Source organism: Musa acuminata, chromosome BXJ3-5, assembly GCF_036884655.1.
Source record: "Musa acuminata AAA Group cultivar baxijiao chromosome BXJ3-5, Cavendish_Baxijiao_AAA, whole genome shotgun sequence".
Classification (NCBI taxonomy): Eukaryota; Viridiplantae; Streptophyta; class Magnoliopsida; order Zingiberales; family Musaceae; genus Musa; species Musa acuminata.
This window is the reverse complement of record NC_088353.1, coordinates 3,465,860-3,491,514: the sequence shown is the minus strand read 5'-3', so window position 1 is coordinate 3,491,514 and position 25,655 is coordinate 3,465,860. Positions and strand designations below refer to the sequence as shown.

The following is a 25,655-nucleotide window of genomic DNA, read 5'->3' as shown; positions in this document are numbered from 1 at the left end:
GATTAATGGTCATAAATGGCTATGTCATAATGTATAATGCTGTGAACAAATATATGTTTTCCGGTAAGCAAGATAAGCTAATTCTTATGAATCATCCAAAACCAACGTAAAATTTGAGTAGGATTATTAGATTTAGAACTCGCCTTCTCTAATTATCTATTCTCATAGTGAATACGCTAAGAATCAATCATCATCAAACATGTAACTACCACATGAATGAAAGAAAAGAATCCAGATTATCCTTCACCCATTTGCTCATATGGACAAAAGTTGAAGGTAAATAATTTGGGATTGCTCCCCCTATCGCCCAGACAAAATGCTAAGAGGGGGATGTTGGGACGGTTACAAATTATCCTCTCCAAAGTTAGATATAAAAGCTAATTCTCGGTGTTACACCGAGAGATCTCTTTCTTTCTAAAAGAAATCCATACCTATTAAGAATCTCGAGCTAAATTGAGTATAGAAGGGATTAGGTCGGAAAACCTCTATTGACATATGTGTTAATGTAAGCAAAACCTCGAAGCCACTTTAGACACCCCTACTTCTTCATGTTTGAAATAATTTTCTCTAATATTTTGACATTGGAAGAAGGATATGATGTCGTAGCAACGTCCATCCGTTAATCTTCAAAAAATATACAATGCAGTAAACAAATATATATTTACCAAGATTAATTGATCAAGCTAATTTTTATGAATCATCCAAAATCAACAATGTAAAATTAGGGTAGGATTAATAGGTTTAGAACCTGTCTTCTCTAACTATCATAAAATTACTAAATCATTTGAAGGATTTAAATGTATAAAAATATATTAGTGAAAGGGAATACAATTTAGCAATGATCAATGTAAAGAGGCTTGTCTTTGTTGCCTTTTTTTTTTAGTTGTATAAAACTGAAAACATGGAAAATGTTTGGCCATATTAAACTCATATAAAAACAAATAAAAAATGGATTTTTTAAAGGTAAATTAAGTATTAGAAATTCCATAATTTACAGAACATTTACCTACAGCAAAACCTCACTCTACAGCTAATCTAAGTCTCCACTCGGTCAAATCCATTAGATTTAATTGGTCATGCGAGCATGAAAGCCTTAGAACTTTAGATTAATGGGTTAGATCTAATCATGGATTTAATCTAATCCATTATATTTAATTTGGAACCTTTCTTCTTTGCTCCCAAATTACGTGGTCAAACTAACGCAAAATTACACATAAATCCCTCTCATGCTTTTAATACCTAATGTTAACTACTACCTGTAGTAGTTGACTTTCGTTTTCTGGATGGATGTTAAGGCAAAAACGCAGCATTGACAAGAGTTCAGACTCATCTCTATCACACAAAAAAACCAAATAACAATCACAATAAACATGCAAATCGAGGAACAAGAAACGAGAACTTGGAGCAGAAGCAAGACGAGAGCTCAAGAAATCTGCCATCGGTCTTCCTTTGGCAGACGTTTCTGATGGCCTTTTTCATATGTGACAGGAGCAGTGAGGCAGAAGGAAGTAATCATGGTAATCGGGCTCATCGGTCTCATAACCACTGTCATCAAGAAGCTTTGAACCCTCGTGCTCAAAGGCTTTGATGCCCGATCCCGTTCTCAGCACCTCCTCGTCGGCCTCGAAACCGAGGCAGTTTCTGACGCTCAACCTCTCCAGCTTCCTGCACCCGTTCATGATGACCATCAGCTCCGCCTTGGTCAGATACGACTTGCTCAGCTCCAGATGTTTGAGCTCCGGAAGAGAGTTCACCACCGCCCATGCGTCTTCCTTCTTGATCGATCCAGATACCCTGAGCGCTGTGAAGTTGCCGCAGTTGCGGCTGATCTCGGAGACCATCGTCGAGAAAGTCGATGGCTTTGTTCCCATCTCGAGCCGTTCGAGGTCCTTCCACTTGCCCACCATCTCCGGGATGTGGGCTTCATCCGCCAACGCAAGATCAGGCAAAGAAAGAATCCTTAATCTTGGACACCTGCCAAGACACAGATTCCAAGCGTGAGAGAGAGGGAGAGACAGAGATAGGCAGCGAGGAAAACGAGAATCCACTCACTTGATCGAAGCATAAACCAGGTCTTGAAGAGATGCGCCGAACACGAGAGGAAACCTGAGCTCCACCGCGGATCCGTGGCTCCGGGCGACTGCCACCTTCATGAATCCCGAGAAGGAGAAGCTGCGCAGGGCGTGCTGCGCCATGAACCGCCTGGCGAAGCTGCTCCAGGGGAGGAAGTCGAGGTGATGAAAGTTGAGCACCATCCAGCATCCGGGATCCATGGAAGCTCGGAACCAGGACTTGCAGACGAAGGGCACCGCGACGGAGAGGTCGTCCAGGCCGAGCCGCCGGAAGACGGCAACCAAGCAGTCCACCGGCATCTCCTCCCACCTCCTCTGCTCGTCCATGTCAAGAACCGTCTACGTTTCGTCCCCTGCCACCAATCATTCAAGAGGAGGAGCTTGAACTGATTGCATGAGGGCCAGCGAAGCTTTCAATTGAATGGACTCCAATTTATTGGGTAAACCCGGTCCAATTAAGGACCGAAGAGGGACGCTCACCAAACAGTGCATGTGTGACTCCTCCCGTCTCCTCTGTTCACTCTTCTATATTCTTTTGGTTGCAGTGTAGTCCATGAATTAAACGTACTGTCAATCACGTTATTCACTACATGCTCATAAGTAAATTAATAGCTAAGCCAAATCACACACGTTAAACATATCATTTATAGAATGAGTCCAAACTTCACATGTCATTAAAGAAAAGACAGAGTGGTCTGACCATTCGCCGGGTGGGGAGGAGGCTCGTTAGCTTAGTGGGAGAACACAAAGACGCCATTAATAATCGACAAAAGCTTTACTCAAGAAATAGTTAGTAATTGCCGGTAACGTTGTTGCTATTATCTATTTCGATACAATCATCTGCGTTCCTTTCGACAGAGGGGAAAGGTGGAGATTACGCGTGGCGGTATGCACTGTCATCATCCCGTTAAATCACGGCCGTTCATTTTGAAGCCATCACGTCATTCGTCCTCCGTACACAAGTCGTGGGGTGCTTGCTATAAATAGAGAGATGCCTCCCAAAAAACCGCTGCCCTTTTCCCTCCCTCGTTTTCTTGGACGACCAGATCAAGAAGCCCCCCAAACCGTCGTTCCTCTCCCACCCTTCTCATCGGCGGGGATCGCCCTCCGCCGTCCGCGGCGGAGGATGTGGCCTTCTTCAGCTGCAGCCAGCCGGCTGGCTCCCATGAGGGAGAGCGGCAGGACGGCGCGTTCGATTTCGTTGGGGGTACAAATCCGGTTCGCTTCGGTCCATCATCATCGGAGTGTCCGGTTTCACTCTAGTCCCGATGTCCAGGTGAGACATGCTCGTGTTCGTGCTTGGTGTTCTTGATCTGTTGTTTGTCTTCGTTTTGGGTTCTTGCTTTGGTCCTGGACCTTGATTTGACAGAAACATGGTCCGAATTCGCTTTGATCGATCATCATCGGAGTGTCCGGTTTCACTTTAGTACCGATGTCCAGTGAGACTTGCTCTTGCTTGGTGTTCTTGATATGTTGCCTGTCTTGGTTTTCGGTCCTTGTTTTGATCTTGGATCTTGAATTGGTAGAAACATGGTCGGAATTATCTTCGGTCGATCATCACCGGAGTGTCCGGTTTCGCTTTAGTCTCGACGTCCAGGTGAGACCTGCTCGTGTTCGTGCGGGTGTTCTTGATCTGTTGTTTGTCTTCGTTTTTGGTTCTTGTTTTGGTCTCGGATCTTGAATTGATAGAAACGTGGTCCGAATTCGCTTCGGTCGATCATCATCGGAGTGTCCGGTTTCACTTTAGTCCCGATGTCCAGGTGAGACCTGCTCGTGTTCGTGAGGGTGTTATTGATCTGTTGTTTGTCTTCTTTTTTGGTTCTTGTTTTGGTCTCGGATCTTGAATTGATAGAAACGTGGTCCGAATTCGCTTCGGTCGATCATCATCGGAGTGTCCGGTTTCACTCTAGTCCCGATGTCCAGGTGAGACCTGCTCGTGTTCGTGCTTGGGGTTCTTGATCTGTTGTTTCTCTTCGTTTTCGGTTCTTGGTTTGGTCTTGGATCTTGATTTGATAGAGACACGGTCCGAATTTCGGTCGATCATCGTCGGAGTGTCCGGTTTCACTTTATTCCCGATGTCCGGGTGAGACTTGCTCGTGTTCGTGCTTGGTCTTCTTGATCTGTTGTTTGTCTTTGTTTTCGGTTCTTGTTTTGGTGTTGGATCTTGATTTGATCGCCACCTCGGGCGAGCAGGTGGAAGATGATAGAAGATAAGATTTTCCTAACTATATGAGGAAATTTCTCTATTCTGTTGAGGAAAATCCTCTATTCTGTTAGGGAAATCCTCCCTCCTAATTTGTATAAATAGGAGAGGGAACATGTTAATAGATTCAAGCTAAAGCTAAAGTTTCTCTACTTCAATAAAGCTTCATTCAATATTTGTTCTTTCAATATTTGTTCTTATCTTCTATTATTTCTATCATGGTATCAGAGCCGCTTGCCTAGAGCAAGCTCTCATCTCGCTATCAATTCATCATTGGTGTTGCCACTCTACGCCAACGTCCGTTCCTTTCCGCTACGGCATCTCTAGTGCTGCTCATTAGCACTGCCCCACCTTTCTTCCTCGTTGTAGCTATTTTCCTTCCTCTTCTGCTACAGCTTCCTCTTTTGCTACAGCTTTCTCCTCTGTTGCAGTTTCCTCCTTTGCTGTAGTAGCATCACTGCAACATTGCTGTAGATTTCTTCTCTAACGTCGCAGCCGTCGTAATCGCAACCACGACCAACGTCGTTGAGAAAAGCGAAGCTTCGCTCTTGCCTTCGGCCAGCGACCAACGTCGCTGAGAAAAGTGAAGCTTCATCCTTCGGCCAGCGACCAACGTCGTTGCATTCCTAAGAGGCTCCGTGGTCAATCCTCATCTTCCTCACCGCAGTAGTCTTCGCTGATCTGTCAACATTCGACAGATTTAAGGAGAATGAAAGGAACGCCTGTGCCATCACAGCAACAGCAATCGTAACAACAGCAGCAGCGATCTACACTTATCTTACTCATGAAGCCTCTCGCTTGTAAACAATTCTTTGCATCGATTCAAGATTGGTATCCTTGTCAGGAGCACCATCTTGCGGGGGCATGATTCCCTCCTAATTTGTATAAATAGGAGAGGGAACATGTTAATAGATTCAAGCTAAAGCTAAAGTTTCTCTACTTCAATAAAGCTTCATTCAATATTTGTTCTTATCTTCTATTATTTCTATCAGAAGACACCATCGATATCAAGGTGAAATCAGGCCTTGTCTGGTGTTTGTTGTTTTTGATCTGTTGTGGCTAGAAAGCACGGTTTAGATCCTGAACCAAGCTTCTGCTGCCGTAGGTTCCTACGCGATGGGATGTTGTATTCCCCTCCGCCGGGGCAAGAATGAGTCTTCGCTTCGGTCGATCATCTTGATTTTCTGGTTCCTCGCCGATCCTGGTCCCAAGGTGAGATATGCCTCGTCTCGTGCTTAGTATTCTGATCTGTTGTGCCACTCAGTTCTTGCTTTTGATCTTTTTTCATCTTGACCGGATGGAAAACGTGGCTAGGATGTGAATTTTTATTTGACTAAAATAAGTTTCTTCTGCATACTTCGATCTTGAAATAGTTCTTTCACTCAACAGAAAAAGTATATGTGAAAAAGATAGAAAAGAAGAACGATTTCAAACAAGTTTTTGCATGAAGTTTTGAATTAGTTTATCTTTTTGATGTAGTTTGCACTATGCTCTCCACCTAATTATTTGTGGAAGATATGTTGATATATAAACACAGGCCCAAAAGTAGGTGTATGTGACAGGGAGGGAGGACCGTGGCAGCCTATGGCCACATAATGGCTCAACTAATGCTTACTGCTTCCATCCTAATATGATCGTAGAAAGCATGAGGTTTGTGCTTAAGGGGTAATAAACTTTTGCAAGATACCTCAGTGAATCAATCACATGAGAGATAGTCAACGTATTCCTTCATCCTTCAAAATTCTTATCACTAATGTCAGTCTACTAGATGTCTTATTTTGAACCACAATCAATCATTTGACCTACTTGTACTTAATGCATAATTTAAATACAATTGACTAACTAATATATCTGGTGGATTTTTTGGGTGGTCATTAGAGTATTTTACATGAGGGTGGAAATGAATAATGTGTTCCATTTGATTAGAAACTTAGGGGTGACATTTTTTCATAAAGTTGGATGTAATGAGGAGCGCAGATGCTTTGGAGGTGAATGTTGAAGAAGATAAATGGGAATTGGAGTACATAAGAAGCATTATGAAAGGAGTTCCATGTCATAATCACCTTTAAGTGTTGTCAATCATTAGAATATGAAAGCATTTGGAGTGCCTTAAGAAAGATGAAATCCAGCCTTTGCTTTAGGTCATGTCAATTTCGTTCATAGAAACACACTTAATTGCAATCGGTTGGACTAATGCGAAATTTTGTTCTCTAGATGGTAGATTAATTCTTACATTATTATTATACCTCTGCCCAAAATTTTTTTCTCTGAATTTGATCCATTGAAGGTCAATTTGCAAAGCACAAGTTCAAGGTCAACCTTTAAGTGTTGTTGACCATGGGGATCGTCACAATTTTTTTTTCGTTTGTGAAAGATAATTTTATGGGGATCGTCAAACTTTCGTTCTAGAAATTTGGTACATAAAATTTCCCCTTTTTTTGCCATTTTTCCCGATTTTTCATGTTTTATAAAGATAACGAGTAAGATTATCAGGTTTTAAGATTTTTTTTCAAACTTTTATATTCAACGTTTCAAAAGATTTTCGTTGTTGGTTAATGTTTTAATAATATTTTTTATTTCTGAGACTTTTTTTGCTGCCTAAGGAGACAACTCAAGTGCATCGACCACCTCAGCTCTTGAAAGAAAAGATATAAAAGATAAAATCATCAAATAAAAGGCATAAACGTTAAACATATTTTGTTTCTCAGAATTTTTTGAATTAGAAAAAATTATGTTGTAACATGACTAAGATGTAGTGAGAAGAATGATAGTAGTGATGACTGTTGGAAACCTGAATCAACATGACCAATTGGAGAACAAAAAAGGATAATCGTAGTATCCAAATGTTCTCAAAGGTGCAAAATTTAGTAATGATCACGCGAATTACCAAAGTTCACAAAAAGATTCCATGTTGTGATGTGTCTAGGACGTGATATGAGTTTAACACAACACTAAATATTTGCATTAGTGTTAAAACAAACCGCAGGGAAAAGAACTACCAAAGCCTAATTCCTTAGCCTGAAAATCCAGAAGGCATGCTGGCTTAAACGGAGGCAACTCAAAGGCATGAATGTGTTTCTCATTACAAAAAAGCTTCCTAATGGTGAACTGTAGATAATTGTTACAAACACAGATGCATTTTAATACTTAACAAAAGCAGTTGAATTGTCAGCAGCAACAATGACACACTTAACAGATGGGAGGTCAGCCAAACCACCAGGATATATGGACCATCACAGCTCTCGAAGGAACAGATAAAGAAGACAAATCATCATATACTCAAAAAGGCATAAATCTTATAATATTACAAAAAAGCATTAATTAGTTATTGTAGTTCTATTTGCGGCATATGATTATCTTAAAGAAAAGAATTATCAACACCTTTTTATGATTAATCATATATAAAATCATAACACAAAGCAAAACTGTAAAACATTTTATCAAAGATAGCAACTTTATGTACAAGCTTTTCTTTGTTTTCTTTTACCCCTTCAAATTGTTATAACATATGCCACCAGCTAGCAATTCCTACTCATATTAATCTGCTAAATGTGGGGTACATAATCAAACAAAACAGTCCAATGTGGCTTCTATGACTTCCCAAATCAAAGAATGTTTAAACTCGTATCTTCAATGACTAAATATAAACTAAAGCACCGTCGGATAGCCAGAGATGGATAGAGAGGTTAGGGATCATGATAAATAAATCACAATTTATAATTTATAAAAGATCAAATATTCCCTTCAAAATGAGTCCTTTACATAACATTTTCCATGATTGCATTATTAGAGAATCCTCAGATTCAATTCCCTTCTATTGAATCATTCTCCCTCATGATTCGAAAAAATATAAATATTTACAACAGATTACACATGTCTTGATCAAAATCTTTGCAACAAATTGACGACCATCATGACAACCTAAAGTAAGATGATTCTTCTATCACCATTTCAGAAGCAAAAGGACTATCATAATGGCTTAGCATTGATGACATATCTAGGTTTCTGAGCTGGTCCATGCTCACATTAAACTTAGGGGTTGATTCTAAAGTTCAACAGATGCTTGTCCCCTTTTCTACCTAAGAGACTCCGAGAATGTCCTAAGAAGGATAATAGAAGAACTACCTCTTTATACAAAGAGAGTCCTAAAGCAACATGAACTTGGCCCTTAAGGCAAGGAGAGAAGCGGAAGCACAAAAAAAAAAAAAGAAAGGAAAATCCAGTTTCCAGCTAATTTGATATCGAATCTTTGATGGCATTTCACTTAACCATACAACACTGATGTAAGAAACAACAAAAACAATTCTTAGTTTTTATTGCCAAAATTAAATAGTGCTTGAGAATATTGCCAAAATTAGTGCTTGAGAAGGTAAATGTTAGGACCATAATCATAATTCAGATAAATAGTGCTTGAGAATATTGCCAAAATTAGTCATATTTTCCGTTGGCAATTGCAGAAATACAATCTCTAGAACAAATGCTGAATTGATCATTTCTTATTTAAAGATGATATACAAGGATAACAACAATAATCTATAATGTCTCAACTTTTTGGGGTTGGTGTGCAACAAAATGATGCCTATCCTGGATGTTGAGGAGGCAATCTAATATGTGAAGAAGATCAAATGTAGGATATGTTTATGGAACGATAGAGCTATTGATACAGCACAAAGTCCTTTGCATGAGACTGATTGTATTCCAAACAGTCATAACACCATGTCACATGCCAGGTTTGATATGCCTATCCAGTAATCATGTAATAGACTGAGGTTAATCCAGTGAGTGCTGTGATATGCAGAGAAATAACGAGGCCATAAGTGGGGATCAAATTAAAGGATTGGCAATGATGCTTTTGATTGAGGTTTTCAAAAGAACTGATGGATGGTGAATTATGTTGATCATATGTTTTGACGAGGATATGCTATGGTGATACTCGTAGCAGAAAATGAAGGTATGGAAAAACCAATGGGGGGAAATTGTTAAGAGTCATTATAATGTCATGAGAAACAAAAGCAAAATAATAAACTGACAGATGTTACTTGAAGGAGTCAAAATGGATCACAGGAAGACGCCGATGAAACATAAAAAAAAAAAATTGATAATTTGGACTACCAATTCAGGAAGGTCAGTCTTAACAAGCTAATTTTTTATGCTCTTAATTATAATATTAAAGATATGCATTACAAGCATGGGACGGTGTGATTAAAACTATATATTAGAGATTTTTTTCTAAGTACTACTAGATCTCTAAGATATGGCTTCGTTTCTATTATTGATGATGGATCTTAATCATATATAACCAAGGATAATTGAATTTTTGAGGAGGAGAGCGACGATCTTCATGTTCTCCCTTTTTTTCCTATTTCTTTCTTTCACTTTTTCCTCTTCTTTCTTCTCCCTCGGTCACCGTCGACGATAACGCCTCAATCAACGACGATAACACCTCAATCGATGATGCCGCTCAGTAGTGGACAGTCCTTGTACCGATCTGCTGACGGACCATTACGTATCATCTGATACGGGCGGTATCATTCGGTATTGCAAACCTAGGAGCCAACAATGACAGGAGCAATGGTAGGATTTATCATTGTAGTGATATAGTGATGACAACAACAATAATGTAAAGGCCAATAATGGTGATGACCACAAGGCTTACTACATGAGAAGCTTAAAAAAAATCCGAAAACTAACTTTTGTTTTCTTTGTACACCAAACCCTACACAAGATTAAAAAAAATGGTGAAGCATGTGTTTCAAAAATATAATTTACTATAAGCAAACACATCCTTTGATATCAATACTAGACTAATTAGCATAGAGAAAATTCAACCTCATAATAGCTACTCGTGCAAGAAGGAATTAATCTGTGTGGTTACAGTCGGACACAATACTGTTATAATGTCTAACTGTAGTTGTTAAAACTTACATTTGATATAATGTCTAACTCAATCTAATAAGAAGAGCCCAAGCTAATGGAATGTGTATTTTACCAAAAATGAAAATTCATATCGAATGCAAATTAAATATAAAGATAAATATTGTAGAATACTACCTCTAGGGCAATCCTCTAATCTTCTTCACCATAAACTTTGTATGCAACTCCCCACTAGAAGCATATGAAACAAAAGAAACCATTAAGCAAAATACAACAATAAAAGGATATCAGAATAAAAAAATGCAAACACAAAAACAAACATCTGTTTTTGCAAGTACAAGAAAACATATCAATTGTTTACACATCTCTTTTTATATATCTGCTTCCTGATACTCTAATGCCTACAATGTGATCTAACTGTATGTATATCAATAATATATTTTGTACAACACATGTAACAACAATTGTTAGTTATCTAACATGTTTATTTGTGAGCATTTATCATTCATCAAAATGCAGATTGTTATTACAACAACAAAGTCGTAAATCCCAACTATTTGGGGTCGGCTACATAGATCTTTTATCATAATTGAGATTTGTAAAAAATCATATATTTAGTTAATTTTAAGATATTTAAATCTTTATTTATAATTTTTAGTAAAATCATTTTAGATATTCATCTATCTTTCCTCGTATCACTAACATTAATCATTTCACCTCTTCGAACTACTACATCTAGAGGTCTCCTAAGCACATGTTCATACCATCTTAAATGATTTTCTCTCATCTTATTCTCAATCGAGACGTTACTAATTGTTCATAAATAAAAATATTTCTTTTCTAATCTTTCATAGTAACTACACACATTCATCTTAATATTCTCACCTCAGCAACACAAACTTTTTATATATGTTATTTCTTAATTGCCCAGCATTCAGATTCATAAAGTATTGTTGGTTTCACAACTACTTTATAAAACTTTTCTTCTAATCTCAAAGGTATTCGATTATTACACAAGACTCTTAATGCCCCTTGTCGTTTTAACCATAATGTTGTTATTCAATGAATAATGTCTTCATCGATCTCTCCATATCTTCGTAGTTCAAGTTTATAATCAATTTCACTTAGGCTCTCATCAACTAGGATAATATCATCAGTAAATAACATTTACTGGAGAGGTTTATTATGTAAATGACTAGTAAGTTTATCCATTATCAATGTGAAAAGATAGGAACTTAATGAGAATCTTTAACGTAATCTTATATTAATAATAAATTCACTAGACACACTTTCTATAGTTCTAATACCAGTAGTTATATTATTATACATATCTTTAATAATATCAATATAATTAGTGAATATACATTTCTTTTCTAAAACTCACCATAATAAATCTCTAAGAACCCTATCACAGGCTTTCTATAAGTCAATAAAAGCCAATGTTCATCGTACCGTAGCATATTATTCGATATGAGTAGTATATAAAGGTCTGACAGGAGATCGATACGGGCAGTATATCGACATTTCCCTATGTACCATGTGTTGGTACACTCGGTACAAGTTGGTATGGCTCGATATGTATTGTACTCATAACTAATCGATACATCGATACAGACTAGTAAGGCGAACCATGATAAAGCTCATATGCAATTTTTTTTTTTTTCTCTCTATACTTTTTCATTAATTGTTTTAATAAATAAATAGTTTTTATGTTTGATCTTTCGAGCATAAAATCAAATTGATTTTTTGAGATAGTTGTTTTAAGTCTTATCATATTTTCGATAACTCTTTACCAAAATTTTATAATATATTATTGTAGAAAAAAAAGGGTTCTGATGTCACATATGTTACTACCAAGTTTATAAGCATTTCATAGCGAAAAAAACTATCTATGGTGCTCCAAAGAAATAGATGGATTGCATGTAAACATGATTCCATTTAATATCACAATGAAACCATCTTTTTTCTAAAGCTAACAACAGCACCCAAGCTTTCACACTAAAATAGACTTACAAAGATGAGAAACGTTAACGAAAGAGAAGCGAAAAGTCTCTTCCATGATTCATCATCATCGTCTTCATCTCTTCTCCCACACGCAATAGTCATTGCCAGAGGCAACGACGTGGAAGTTGGAAGGAACGAGATTCCCCACGTCGTATCTCGAGCCTAGCTTTGTCAATATCTTTCCATCGATCATTGCCATGTAGAGGTCAGCATCAGAGGCCAGAATGTTGAGAGCGCTACCCGAATGAATTCCATTTCGTGTTCTGGTTTTAGCCAACCGAGTTATCTTCTCCTTCAATCCCCAGTCGAACATGTGGTCGTAGAACTGCACGCACGAACATATAATCGTCAGGCTATGAAACTATTTGAATCGAATGTTAGGTAGAAGCATATTTACGATGGAAGGGACTCCCGGATGCGTGAGTATATAAGCGTAGCCTTGCATGACCTTATCAGAAGGAAAAGGCCACAACCTTTGCGTCGAACCGGTATCGTGGTTGTCGACGAAGGTGACAGCCTTCTCCAGCCACCACCCCATCATGCCGGGCGCCTTCCCCTGGGGATCACGCATCCTCCACAGTTCACCTTCCACGGCAGCTTGTAGTATTCCCTTTGTGGTGAAATCGAAGGCCGTCGCTGGGCCTCCGACCTGCTGAACCCAATTAACCAGCCCTTGGCGGTTGCCATTCTGATCGTATGCTGGCTTCCCATCGTTTCCGTAAGCTAATGAACTCCAGATCTCAGCCACCACGAAGTTTGGCTGTGTCTGTTCGACGTAGATCTTGGCGATGCTTGAGGAGTAACCCTTGGCAAAGTCGAGCCTCCACCCGTCGAAGCCGATGTCAGTCTTGAGCCAATTCAGCCAGTCCGTGAGCTCACGCTGGACCTGCGTGTTGAGGTGGTCGATGTCGGGAGCCGCCGCGAAGCCCTCGCCGGTGTCGAGGTTGCCGGTGCCGTCGGAGTACTGTGTGTCGTCCCTACAGATCATGTGTGGACCCCAGTTGAGGCGGGCATCATCGGTTCCGCCTTCGAAGATGCACTATATGCATCTCTCGTCTTGCTTGTCTGCGCAACGATGGTTGATGACGATGTCGGCCACGCATTTGACTCCCTTGTCATGGAAAGCGCCGATCAGCGCCTTCAACTCATCCTGATTCCCATACTTGGAGGCCCGGCATGTAACCTGAGAGGAGAAGTCTCAGAATAGTTTAGACCAAGGCCAACTCGGTCAACATGTGAGAGTGATCACGACGGCAAATACGAATCACGGAACGACCTTGAACGCCGACAGAGTGCGAGGGCGGAGGCAGCCAGACGTGGGTGACTCCAGCGTTGGCTATATCAGCGACTTTGTCTTTCAAGAAGTTATACCAGCCGCCTTGCTGCCTCCACGACTCCCAGTTGAAGCCCTGCAACGTATTCGTTTCTCTTACTGTAAACGCGATGAAGGACAAAGGAAAGAAATGGATCTGTTTATCTCTACCTGGAAGAGTATCTGGGACTGAGCCAAGTTCGGAACGACAAGAAACAGAAGCAGAAACATCCAAGGACCAAGTGATTTCACTTTCAGAACAATAAAAAAAGAGGATGCAAACGAATTATAAACAGATATCTACATGAAAAGAAACAAAATAACAAGTCACCATACACCACAAAAACATATCAAACCCTAGACATCTCGGACAGCTCAAGCACATGCAATGCATCTCTCAAACGAGAAACAACCTCGTATGATCTTTGATTGTTTCCCCAAACAAGCTAAATATTTCACAGCAAACCTAATTTAGGATAATGACACAAGTATGAAGACCAACTAATCATTAAAAGTTGTGTTTAGATCCCCAAACAAGCTAAATATTTCACAGAAACCCTATTCACTGCCTCAGCCCTCCTAAATAAAACGTTTAAAGTTGTGTTTAGATCCGACCCGACTTGCTAGCGGGTCTGTATACTCGACCCATAATTCCGCCAGTCAAATTAAATGGGTCGGATCATTTCATTCGATGATTACGGATCGAGATCGACAGGCCCAGGAGACATGAGCTGATCCGCTCTTCTGTTTGGATCTAGCTAAATGCATAATTAAAAGAAACGCTCTTAACTATCTCTTTTAAGCTTCTCCTCTTTCTCGTTCTAGTCAACAACCACACCACCGACGTTCCACTTCCATACATTTGATGGGAGGAACATCGAGTTCCTACTCCTCGTTCGACTCAGTTCTTCAATGATTGCCTCCAAAACCAGCTTGGTTTCATGGGTCAACGGGCTGGGTGGCGCCCGTTCCCTCCACTTTGATGTGATTATTTTGTGCTCCTCTTAGATGTTGTTACATGCACGTTTCTCCTGTCCCTTTCCATGGTTTCATGACAAAATAATATGTGCAGTCGAGCATATCTTTGCTGACAACTCCTTTTCATCTTGTGATTTGTCCGTCCCAACCTATTGATTCTGAGATGAGTACTTTCTTTAGAGAAATAGAGAAGCTTGACCGGGAAATTGGGTCTGAGACAAATTAAGTTGTGTATATACGATGAAGCAGCATGAGTTGTAAGAGAGAGGTATAGATAAGATTCATAATGTTGAGTGTTGGTGTAGTCAATAATGGAGAAATCGACCGTGATATTGAGATGCATTATTACTTTGATCATTGGCGTCGATGAGGCCATCTGAGAGGAGACATAAACCATGTTATTTAATCCCTCCCCTTTTTTTCTCTCAAGTCAAACGATTAGTATATTGCATGGTGTCAATCGACCTTATGCATGCATGCATGATTGAGTAGTAGTACGTACTTACGGAAAGCTTCCCTTTTGATTCGTTAATGAAGATTATTAGTGTTAGCTTATTCCAACAATACACTAACATCTTCTCTTAAAATAATTTTGAATAAATGCAAATTCTTCGCAATAATCAGAGTATTTCCTTTTTTTTGGTTTACAATTGGTATGATTAATCATAGTCTCTTCTTTTGAGTGTTAGAATTGACGAGGGAGAACATCCAAGAAATGGTGAGATCGTCCTCCACCATGTGCTTTTGGAATCATTAGGCTTTAGTTAATGATACATGTGTTGACTTGAATATATTTTAATCCTGTCGCCATTCTTCTCCCACCTGAGCAATGTACAGTGTGGTCAAATGATTCAGCCCCCGCTTTCAAGCATTCCAAGGTGGCTTGCATGTATGTTGCAGTTCAATTGCAGCCAAATCCAGTGGCATGCATACAGAAACAGAAAGCAGGGATGGATCCAATGATCCAAACACTTTAAGAACTTGAGATAGCATGGAGAAATTAATGCCAGCAGGTGAAGCTCTACAGGCTCATCTGAAAGCCAAACGAGTGTTAGAATTGAATGCATGCATCTGAAAGCTCTACAGGCTCATCTGAAAGCTCTACAAGCATGGAGAATTGAATGCATGCATCTGAAAGCCAAACGAGTGTTAGAATTGAATGCATGCATCTAAGAGCCAAATTTCAAATGCATGCATGCATCTCCACGTGACGTAAAGATATGAGTTATTTTTCTTTTGGTCGACACTAGAGATGATTTGTGGGCCAAAAATCCACAACTATTTGCATCACATAGTAACATTGATAAGATATGAATTGCTCCCAGTCATTTCTTGCTTTACAAATGATTCCACTCCACATGTGCATCACATGCATATCCTTTTCGCGGACCCTCATATTCTTAACTGAAAAGCATCAGTGAGAACCACCAGCTCCAGTAACATGGCATAATAATCCCCCGAAACCAAAGGCCTTTGTCACTGATAGATGCCAATTCTCATGCTCTCTGGTATGCCTTTCCAATTCCCCACAATGGGTTTTGGCAGAAAGAGCTCTTAAGAGACTCCGACCTTGATTCGATATAGCGTTGTTTTTGGGGGAATAATCTTGCCAATACCAGAAAGAGCTCCACAGAAGGCCATCATGCATGTTACCCACAAAATCACAGTAATGCCGCAAGCATCCATGACACATTAAATCAGATGATTACTGAAACAAATAGTCAATAAATCAACTATGACAGCATCAAAACAAGATTACTTTTTTCGTTAATTACCCACAAAATCACAGTAATGCCCCAACTGTTCTTCTTTCCTGCTAGTTTTCATATTTATATTTTTCATTGATGCATTTTTGTCTTCTACAGTATTACAAAATAGTACCGGTCAATCAATCATTGAAACTGATACCAAAACAGTAAATAGAATCTCATGCTTGAATCAATTCCATGTCTATGAAGCTTATGGTTATCATGGCTTTCAAGAAGTAAAAAATGACATTCAATCAGTTGACAAACAAGTAAATATTGAAATTTATTTGAAGCAGCATATCACCAAAAAAACCAATTTCTACAGATCGAAATAGTTCAATTCAGGTAAAAACATATAATATTTCTTCTATGCCATTAATCAAACAGATAAAATTGTTTCATTAAAATGAAAGAGATGCCTGATCAACCAACGAGAACATCAATGTGGGCACACATGTAAATGAAACCGAATTATCTAAACTAAAAGGCTAAAGCAGCATGAGCTAGAGAATGAGAAAAATGCATCATACCTAAAAGCGCAAAATTTGCAGCACGTTCATGTGTTTTCATCATGATCAACTCAAAGTCACCAGCAAATGACTGTTGCAACCCAAAATGAACAGATGATGTTGTGGATTGACAAATCAGGAAGCAAAATATGATTTATTAGTAATTAATTTTTCATGATTTCAGCAAAAAATCAGTGATGGATCAGGGCTATGATCCTCCCTAAATTAACCCTGCACGAGGAAGAGCAAAAGAGCATATAGAATTATCACTATATTACAGATCAAAGCTTAACTTGGAGAACAACCTAACTCAAGAACAAGGAAACGTAAAGCCAATAAGGAATTTATACACTTCGTTTACCCAAAAAAATGGAAAGGCAAAGAGAAGGGGACCATCGGACCCTAATCAACCCAAGCAAGAAAATTCGATACGACAAGATCATCCGATCCCACGAAAAGAACAAGAAACCTCGATTCGCCCACAAAAAACACTCTTCACGGGCCACTCAACCAAATTAAAAAATGAATCAACGAAAACACGTACTCAAGAAGGTTACAGAAGAAGTCAAAGATCCACCAAATTCCGATGTACGCCTCCCAATTTCACAAATATCACGTGCCCGTTAAATATACCTCCGTATATTTAATGTAAGGATTATCACAGATATTCAATTTTATATAACATCTATTTAAAATGGAAAGATCTCACAGGCAAAATGAAGACAACAAAACAATAATCAAAATACTACCTCAACAACATAAACTACAAATATTATACGTCAAACAGGCTCAACAGAAAAGACCGTCCTTAGCTCATCGCAAATTCATAGAAGAAAGCATTATATGTTAGATTCAAAACCAGATTGCGCGCAATAATCCCTCGGACGGCACATAATCCTATAAACAAACACAACCATGGACGAACGAATCTCTGTACATTATAAAGGCCTAGCAAGATAAGAATCAAGAAGAGATTGGAAAACAAAGGGCTACCAAATAACCGCTTACGTCAAGTAGTAGGCGGTGACGAAGGGTTGATACCATGAAAATGACCCGATCAAAGAAAATAAACAAACACACAAGAACATATCTCAAAACCCTCAAGAAGGAACGCGATAAAGATCGAGAGGGAAGATATGGGAAAGCTAGGGCCAGAGTCAGGCAGCAGAGAGAATCAACCAAGCCAAGAAATCAAACAAATTAACCACTTACGTGAAGGGTTAATACCCTGAGAAGGATCCGATCAAAGAAAACAAACAAACATACAATAACAGATCTCGAAAGCCTCAAGAACTCAAGACAAACAAGGCATAAAGATTTAGCGGGCAGAATTAGTATAGTTAGGGCCGGATTCCAAGCGATCGCTTCGATAAAGAAGCAGGCAGCAGAGACATCAGCACTGCTAAATATGTTGGCTTCGGTCGCTGCGATCATCGAAGCCAACAAATCAAACAAAGAAACCGCTCACGTGAAGAAGAACTCGATGACGTAGGGTTAATACCATGAGAATGATCCGACCAAAGAAAACAAATAAACAGAACAAATCTCAAAATCCTCAAGAACTCTTGACAAAAGAATGCGACAAAGACTGAGAGGGAAGAGAACGGATAGTTAGGGTCAGAGTCCAAGGCAATCGCTTCCATGCGAAAGCAAGAAGCCCGGTGAGGGTTGGATACCTCGAGATCGGCGCTCGTCGTCGGCGTCGATCCCTGCCATCATCCAAGCCAAGAAATGAAACAAGAAACCATAAAATGGCAGACGATCTCGGAACCGTCAACAACCCTCGACGGAAGAGGCAATTGAGAAAGATCGGCAAGTGAAGTTTCTAGAAAAGGGTCGGCTGATCGCGTATCACGTGACATGAGCTCCATTGTTTTTTTGGGTGTGTGGCCACATAAACGCATGGCGCATTCGGATTCGGATCCATATGAACGGTTGAGATACGTTAATGATCGGTGTCTCAGCAGAGACAACACGGATCTAAAAGTAAGCGTGACCATATTTAGTGAAGTGGAATTGCATCTTCGATTGTTGCCCAAGCAACAATTAAAATCTCCATAGAGAAGGGATGTTAAATTTACGATAGAGATTACCGATGCATCAAAAAAATATAAAAGGGCTGTTAATTTTACAATAGAGCAGAAAGCTGATTGAATTGAAACACACGGCCCTGATACCAAAATTTATTGTTACTGACGGAAAAATATAGAAACTAATTCATCGTTAAGGATCATATTTAACAGCGAGGAATATGACCTACAATACATTTTGAGTGATCGTTCATAAAGATGGAGTTTCCCTTTCCTTTGTTTAGAAGGAAAAGATGTATCTACAGGCCATATCAGAGTTCCAAGGCTTGATGATCAGGATCTCATCTTCTCGATAGCTTAAACTCTCATGAGTGGATCTCAACAAAAAGACTTGCCTGTGGATGCAAACCTGCTTCCTTGAGTGTCAATGAATGCTTTTCTGGACCATAGGAAACGCGGGGAAAATTCGAGACCAGTGTGTAGTTTTCAGCTTTCAAGCACTCTAATGAATCAACATAGTCATATAAAGCGCTAATTGTAGCCGAACTATTGAACCTCCTTTCCTTGCGCTCTCCAGTCGGGAATCGAACAAGGACCTAATAACAAATGCAACTTCCGCATCAGATTTATTGTCAAAATTGATTTGATATGGGCAGTTCAAGTACTGCTTACAGAGGTGCATGCAGAAAACCAAACATATCAGCATTTAACAGCAGCATTTAATCTAGAACTCGATATTCTAAATGAATTATAGTTGGACTGAAAGTTCTAAACAAACTATTTACCAAAACCAGAAGGTTCAATACAAACTAAGAAATAGGAGACAGAAAATGTTCCAAGCAAGGCACCCTATGTAGTATGGCATAATCTGACAGCATGAATATATATATATATATATATATATATATATATATATATATATATCATGCCACTATATAGATATCATGTATCATATGTCATAGCTTAGAATAAACTATTACTTTTGACACACATCAATTTCTCTGAATATGCCAGCATGTACCGGGCATCTACAAGGATGGGCATGGGACAGTACGGCAGGTACCGCACTTGCCTGTACAGGTTTCAAATAAATTAGACAAGTAACTTTTCCAAACATCACATGATCAATCATAATTTGATCACATAAATTTTGGTTTTCACAACCCAGAAAGTGATTTGATTTTGGTGGTTTAAACGGTCTCACGTTTCTGGTCAGGTTTTAGCAGTTTAGATCTATTCAGGTTGGTTGAATTCATGGTCTTAGGAAGAGATTGAAATAGAAACTTCAATGGAAAGTATCAACATAATCAAGGTTTCAGCCAATGTTTCAATTGACCATATTCAGCAAATTCAGTCAAAAAAACCTAAACTCAGATGGTGCTTGAATTGGGATCAATCAATCCCAATGATAGATGAAACTCAAGACCCAGTAAAGAATGACTAAATAAAGTCTTCAAATCAACCTTAAAATTTCTACTAACTACTTATTTATTCACCTAATAACAAACATTTAAAAGACAAACATTTTGTACATGTTTAAGTAGTAACATTGATGGATTGTGTCATTATTTTATCCAACTACTTCAGTAATTTAAATTACCAACTAATTCAAACTTCACTCAGCATGCAGCCCTCAAGGCAAGGAAGTGGAGAGGTAAAAGCAATGCTCTTACCAACCTCTCTGCAATTCTCCAAGAAATGTTAAGGAGGATAAAAAACCACTAACTTCGGTTACATAATCTCTTTCAAACACCATAAGAAATTGCTAAGAAAAAGAAAATAAAGAGGCAACTGTTTTATGATAATTTGATAGTTACAAATGAGTGCCTTTATGGAAACATAGAAAAAGACTTAGTACAAAGGGCAAGAAAAAAAAGGGACATTGTGGTGCATAAGGTTTTCAAGAATGCAAGATCTGGGGAGGTCAATATTTGCTACATTACCCCTTACAAACTGAGTGGTTGTTTCCATGACACGAAAAAAAATCGACCTTACCATGTCACCGCAGCACCTCCCTTAGAGGAGCAAGAGATGCAAGACAACTATTTCATTAATTTTAAAAAAAAAATCATTATGTATGTGAAGTATTATATAGATTTTTAACGAGCATAACTTGTTTTGCATAGACATACATATCAAAAACTGGAGATGGACAGGAAGGGAATTATGATGTTGTAGTAACAGATATCACTTTGAAGCATATCATAACAAGATTTTGGCACAAAGATCTGGTGCAGCACAAATCTGATGGTGGAAAAGAGGGAAAGAATAGGAGTATAGAAGAAGAATGTGAAAATAAAAGATAAGAGGAAGATCAGTTGCCAACAAGCAAACACAATAAATTTTTAAATAACAAATTTCAAAAACACAACTTAATTCACTATTTATTGCAGTCTCCTGAGACCTAGGACAACTTAAAAAGAAAGATAAACTAAATCCTATCCTATAGTAGACTCCAAGTCCTATCTAAAGCCAAACAAATAAGACTCATGATTAACACTAGTAAGACCACCAATTAGAATATGACAAAGATCTTTTTTAAGATAAAAAATCAACTAAAATAAACATATAACTTGATTCAAAAACTCAAAGAAATTATGACTTGTATTAACTCTAGAATAGACTTATTAAGACAGTTGATTGGGCTGCATCAAGATATTGTTGCTCAAAACCAGCACACTCAAAAGCATCTTGAGTCCTTTCAGTAGTGCTCTTCCCTGCTCCTAGTTAGCCTGCTTACTATAATATTGATTGCTACTCTTACCTATTATTATTTCCAACGCTCTGACCTAATGAGTTCTTCTCTTCACCAAAATGGCTATGTACAAACCTTCTGATTTTTTTAACTTCCAAATACTCATGCTTGATTGCAGAACTGTACAAGACCCTCAAATGTGCCCTTACTTTCTGCATGTCCCATCTAATGATTCTTCTCCTATCCCCTCCTTATCGAGTATCCCAACCCATTATGCAGTTGCTATTAACCAAAGTTGATGATGCAGTCCACACATTTGGAACAATAACTACATTATATCCAAGGTTAATATGCACATTAACTGGATATGTACATTTCTTTCAAGATAATCAAACAACAAAAAATAATTACAAAGATCTACTCAATTTATTTCTGGCAGAGATTTTTTTGTTGTGCTAAACAAGAAATAGTAGGAAACAAGCAATGTTACCAAATGACTCAAAGGAGTTTGGTAGACTAGTCAAGGTATTTACATGATTATTTTTCCAATAGACAGGCATAGGAAACTGCTGAAAACCACCGAAACACCATTGAAAAAACAGGTAGACTGTATGAACAGTTTGTATGGATGATTGACACTGAGTTTGGGCTTATTAATGGTCCATCGTGCATATTAAGCGTCTTCTATAAACTGTTGAACCTTGACTTGATTGACCCAGGAAGTTTCAGTCCTATCTGTTCTGTAATACTGGCCTTCTTCACATCTAGTGATACTCCATACGACCTACTAGCTTCCAACAATTCCTAATATCTGACTCCACTAGATGATTACCATCATTATGTTCCATTTCAATGCATAGGATAGTGACAGCTATATTAGAGCTAATATGTAGATGTTCTCATAACCTTTCCTTTTACAAGATAGGTCTATTTATGTTCCAGAAACTCACCAAATTTCTCAAACTATTTCATATATGTTCAACATAAATTTCAATTATGCTCAAGAAATTTCCTTTTCAAAAAAGTCAGTAGTGTATACTCCCATCAAGGTTAGACCAGTTTAAATTAGTTTATAATTAACTATATTCTCAAAAAAGCTCAAATAACTAAAAAAAACATAAAATGTTCTACACTGACCAATCTCCATCAGCAATGAATTCATAAAAAAGCAAAATGAAGGCTCCTATATCTAGCTGGAAACAAATAACCAACTTTTCAGATGCCTGGGAACTGCATACTAGCATCGATTGAAACATCATGCTTTTAATTGGACATTATGAATTTCATTAGAAAACTACTGGATAAGAACCTCATAAAGTGATACCAACCTATTGAAAATATATATGTATACCAACTGCTGGCAGACAAATCCACTACATTTAGCATCACCTTTTACAGGTTTCTAAAGTCCAGTAAACAGAAAGGATAATTATCCAATAAGTAATCATTTGTTTTATTCCTTTTTCTGCTTTCTTTCATTTGAGATCTTCTGGACAACTATATTGGTAAAATTCCTAAAAGATACATGACAATAACCAAGCAAAATACTTTTATGATGGATTAGGCAAGAATCATAATATTAGCATAAATTTAAATTTTCTCTTTCTTTTGTTTGCTTTTAGTTTCTCCGATCACCAGTCCTGTTTGACCAAAACATTATATGAGCAGCACTGGGATTTCCAGTCACATGCTACTTGCTCTTGTATCCATTGTAATAGTGCTCGCATCAACGAGAAACATGTTGTAAGGTGAGAACAAATAGATTTTGTTTCTAATATAATAATCGCTTAAAAGTAAAACAAGTTCAACATACACAGTAAGAAAATTCTCTCTCTAATACCTTGCAGCACACTATTATATAAAAAATGTCAAAAGTATTGTGTTTAACAGGTTCTAGCATCACTATTCCAAAGGTAGGAGTAACAATTTGAAAAAGGCATCTTGCAATAGTTTATTCTAGACATTGATTAATTGTACCATTTTTATGACATATGAATGTACCAATAATCAAGTCGGCAAAAAAAAAAATTAACACATAAATCCAGGCACTAAATAGCTACACAATACTTACTTGGGTGACATCCGGTCCTTTATCAGGCTCAACACCAAGTGACATTGCTTTCTCTTGCCGCCTTCTAGCAAGAGCAGCTTCTTTATCAGCAGCTTCACGAGCTGCTCTTTCCAAGGCCTCCTCTTCCTCTTTACGCTTCCTTTCAGCCTCTTCAGCTTCCCTCTTCAACCTCTCCTCTTCTTCAATCGTCTGACGCTCTCTAGCCTGGTTTCATAAAAGATTTATAGTGTTTAGATGCAAGCAAGATTTACAAAGATATATGTGGCAAAACAGCATTGCTTATGATATCCCCAGATTCATAGAATCAGACATTGGACCAAAGACACAACATACTTGATCCGCTTCAAGTGCTGCTCTATATGCAGCATCTTGCTCCTCTCGTAACTGTTGATTGTTTCGTCGCTCTTCTGCATCAAGTCTTGCTGCAACTAATGAAGGAGCACACTCTTCTATCACACGTTGAAGAATAGTAAGCATTTCTTCAGGAGACTTTGGGCCCTCAATCTGCAAAGTGTAGTATAAGAGGCAACAACTGGAAAGACATTGAAAAAATTGTGGCATCACTCAAATGTATACAAGAAAATAAGTAAAAATTGCATTTTATTCCATGTAAACATAATGCTTAAATATTGAAACAGAAAAAGTCAACTATGAACCATGCTATCTTTTAACATCATCGGTCTAGCGAGCACCAACAAGCATAAGATAAAGAACAAGTCAACTACCTTTTGTGCTTGAAAGAGAATGGGCCCAACATAAGTAATTTAACATCAATTATTGACATTTATTGTGGCTTGTCATTAACGTTGTTGTCAATTATTGACATTCATAGAATTAAAATGTGTCAGAATATATTAGTCTTCTAGAACAGAAAGTGTGAGAAAGCGATCTTGAGCATAAGCCACAAATATACACTTCAAACTATCTGTCATATGGTTTAATGTGAAGCATTCTCAAAGAAGGCCTACGTTCAGACTGCGATTAAAAAAAGTGTCATTTTCTCTTACAACGACAACAATCCGTTCGTAATTTCAGGGGAAATTCTTCCCCCAATCTATACTATCAAGTTTGAGATAAACAGAAGCAAATGCATAAATTTACATGGCAAGTAAAAAAACGAAGAACAATAACAACTGGTGCACCTGCTGAAGTAGAACAATCCTCTGGTTGGTGGAGGGCATGACAATGGCACAGAAGGGGAACCTCGATGCCTTGAGGCTGTTGCTCATCTTGAAACCCTCCTCCCTCCTTATGCTCCCGCCCCAAGCCACAAAGTTCTCATTCACAAAAGCAGCAACGACAGGCGAGCACAGGCATCCCTCGCAGAAGGCCGGCACGTCTGGATGTTCTGATGAGTGCAGGTACACGAACATGAGCTTATACTCCCGCTGGGACCGCTGGAGGGCGTCCATGAACCCCTCCGGTACAAAGTGGGGCTTGCTGTCGGCTGCCGCACCTCCGTAGTCCCTCTCGAAGGCGGCAACGAAGTCTGCAGCCTCAGCCGCAGAGGCCGAGAGGGGGATCAGGCGGTCGCCCTCCTGGCCGCGGGGCGCGGCGGCGAGGCCAAGGAGACCGAGCGTCCGGGACATGACGCCGCCGGCGATCCAGAAGCCAAGGCCCACGGCGCCAGTGACGAGGTGGACGCCACCGGAGACGACGTAGAATGGGAGGGTGACGATCTTCCAGGCTAGGCCGGGAGGGGGAGCGGGAGCGGGAGTGGGAGCGGGAGCGGCGGCGGCGGCGGCGACGGCAGGTGGATCGGAGGAGGAGGGGGGAGCATGGGAGGTGAAGGAGGATATGGCGAGTTCGAGATCCCAATTGTGGGCGGAAAGGATCTCAGTGCAGAGGTCGGGATCGTCGAGGCCGGTGATGGCCTGGAAGTAGGCCAATTTGTCCTCAAATCCATCCGCCATGGCTGCTGCTTCTTTCTTCGTCGAGATCAAAGCCGCAAAGATTCCCAATCTTCCTATTATCCGGGAGTTAGGGTTTCTCGGGCGGAAGGAAGAAAGGGGAGACTCGACTCGACTCGTCCGTCTCTGTTCTGGGTTTCTCTTTTCGTCTCCTTTTCTTCCTTTCTCCTAGCGGGTGGCTTCGGATGCAATTATAAAGATGGATCCGGCAGCCGCTTGCATGCAAAACGGGTTAGTTTCGGGTTGTAT

At 39.1% G+C, this 25,655-nt stretch overlaps 2 protein-coding genes, 1 long non-coding RNA gene and 1 pseudogene across 3 annotated transcripts; 1 reads left to right on the top strand and 3 right to left on the bottom strand.

Annotated features, from left to right (window-relative positions):
* Positions 1-1,333: 1,333 nt before the first annotated feature.
* On the bottom strand, positions 1,334-2,587 carry LOC103984627 (F-box/LRR-repeat protein At3g48880). Its single transcript, XM_009402162.3, has 2 exons — positions 2,053-2,587; positions 1,334-1,974 (listed from the first exon to the last, which is right to left on the bottom strand). Exons 1-2 carry the CDS (start codon positions 2,397-2,399, stop codon positions 1,476-1,478), a joined length of 846 nt encoding a protein of 281 aa, XP_009400437.2. The 5' UTR covers positions 2,400-2,587; the 3' UTR covers positions 1,334-1,475.
* A 93-nt stretch (positions 2,588-2,680) lies between these two features.
* LOC135637817 (uncharacterized) lies at positions 2,681-5,629 on the top strand. Its single transcript, XR_010496394.1, has 2 exons — positions 2,681-3,995; positions 5,381-5,629. It is a non-coding gene; the product is annotated as an uncharacterized LOC135637817 (long non-coding RNA).
* Positions 5,630-8,564: 2,935 nt separating this feature from the next.
* LOC103984628 (alpha-amylase isozyme 3C-like) lies at positions 8,565-18,584 on the bottom strand (annotated as a pseudogene).
* Positions 18,585-18,850: 266 nt separating this feature from the next.
* On the bottom strand, positions 18,851-25,574 carry LOC103984629 (plant UBX domain-containing protein 10). Its single transcript, XM_009402163.3, has 4 exons — positions 24,639-25,574; positions 23,830-24,000; positions 23,497-23,700; positions 18,851-19,326 (listed from the first exon to the last, which is right to left on the bottom strand). The coding sequence occupies exons 1-4, from the start codon at positions 25,407-25,409 to the stop codon at positions 19,096-19,098; spliced, it is 1,377 nt and encodes a 458-aa protein (XP_009400438.2). The 5' UTR covers positions 25,410-25,574; the 3' UTR covers positions 18,851-19,095.
* Between the last annotated feature and the right edge of the window lie 81 nt (positions 25,575-25,655).

Excerpts from the sequence above, each read along its gene's own strand:
- LOC103984629 (XM_009402163.3), bottom strand. The coding sequence starts at position 25,409 with ATGGCGGATGGATTTGAGGACAAATTGGCCTACTTCCAGGCCATCACC. Across the intron at positions 24,001-24,638 it reads GGATTGTTCTACTTCAGCAG|ATTGAGGGCCCAAAGTCTCC; the intron begins GTGCACCAGTTG and ends TACACTTTGCAG. Across the intron at positions 19,327-23,496 it reads AAGGACCGGATGTCACCCAA|GTCCTTGTTCGATTCCCGAC; the intron begins GTAAGTATTGTG and ends ATTTGTTATTAG.
- LOC103984627 (XM_009402162.3), bottom strand. The coding sequence starts at position 2,399 with ATGGACGAGCAGAGGAGGTGGGAGGAGATGCCGGTGGACTGCTTGGTT. Across the intron at positions 1,975-2,052 it reads CTGGTTTATGCTTCGATCAA|GTGTCCAAGATTAAGGATTC; the intron begins GTGAGTGGATTC and ends GTGTCTTGGCAG.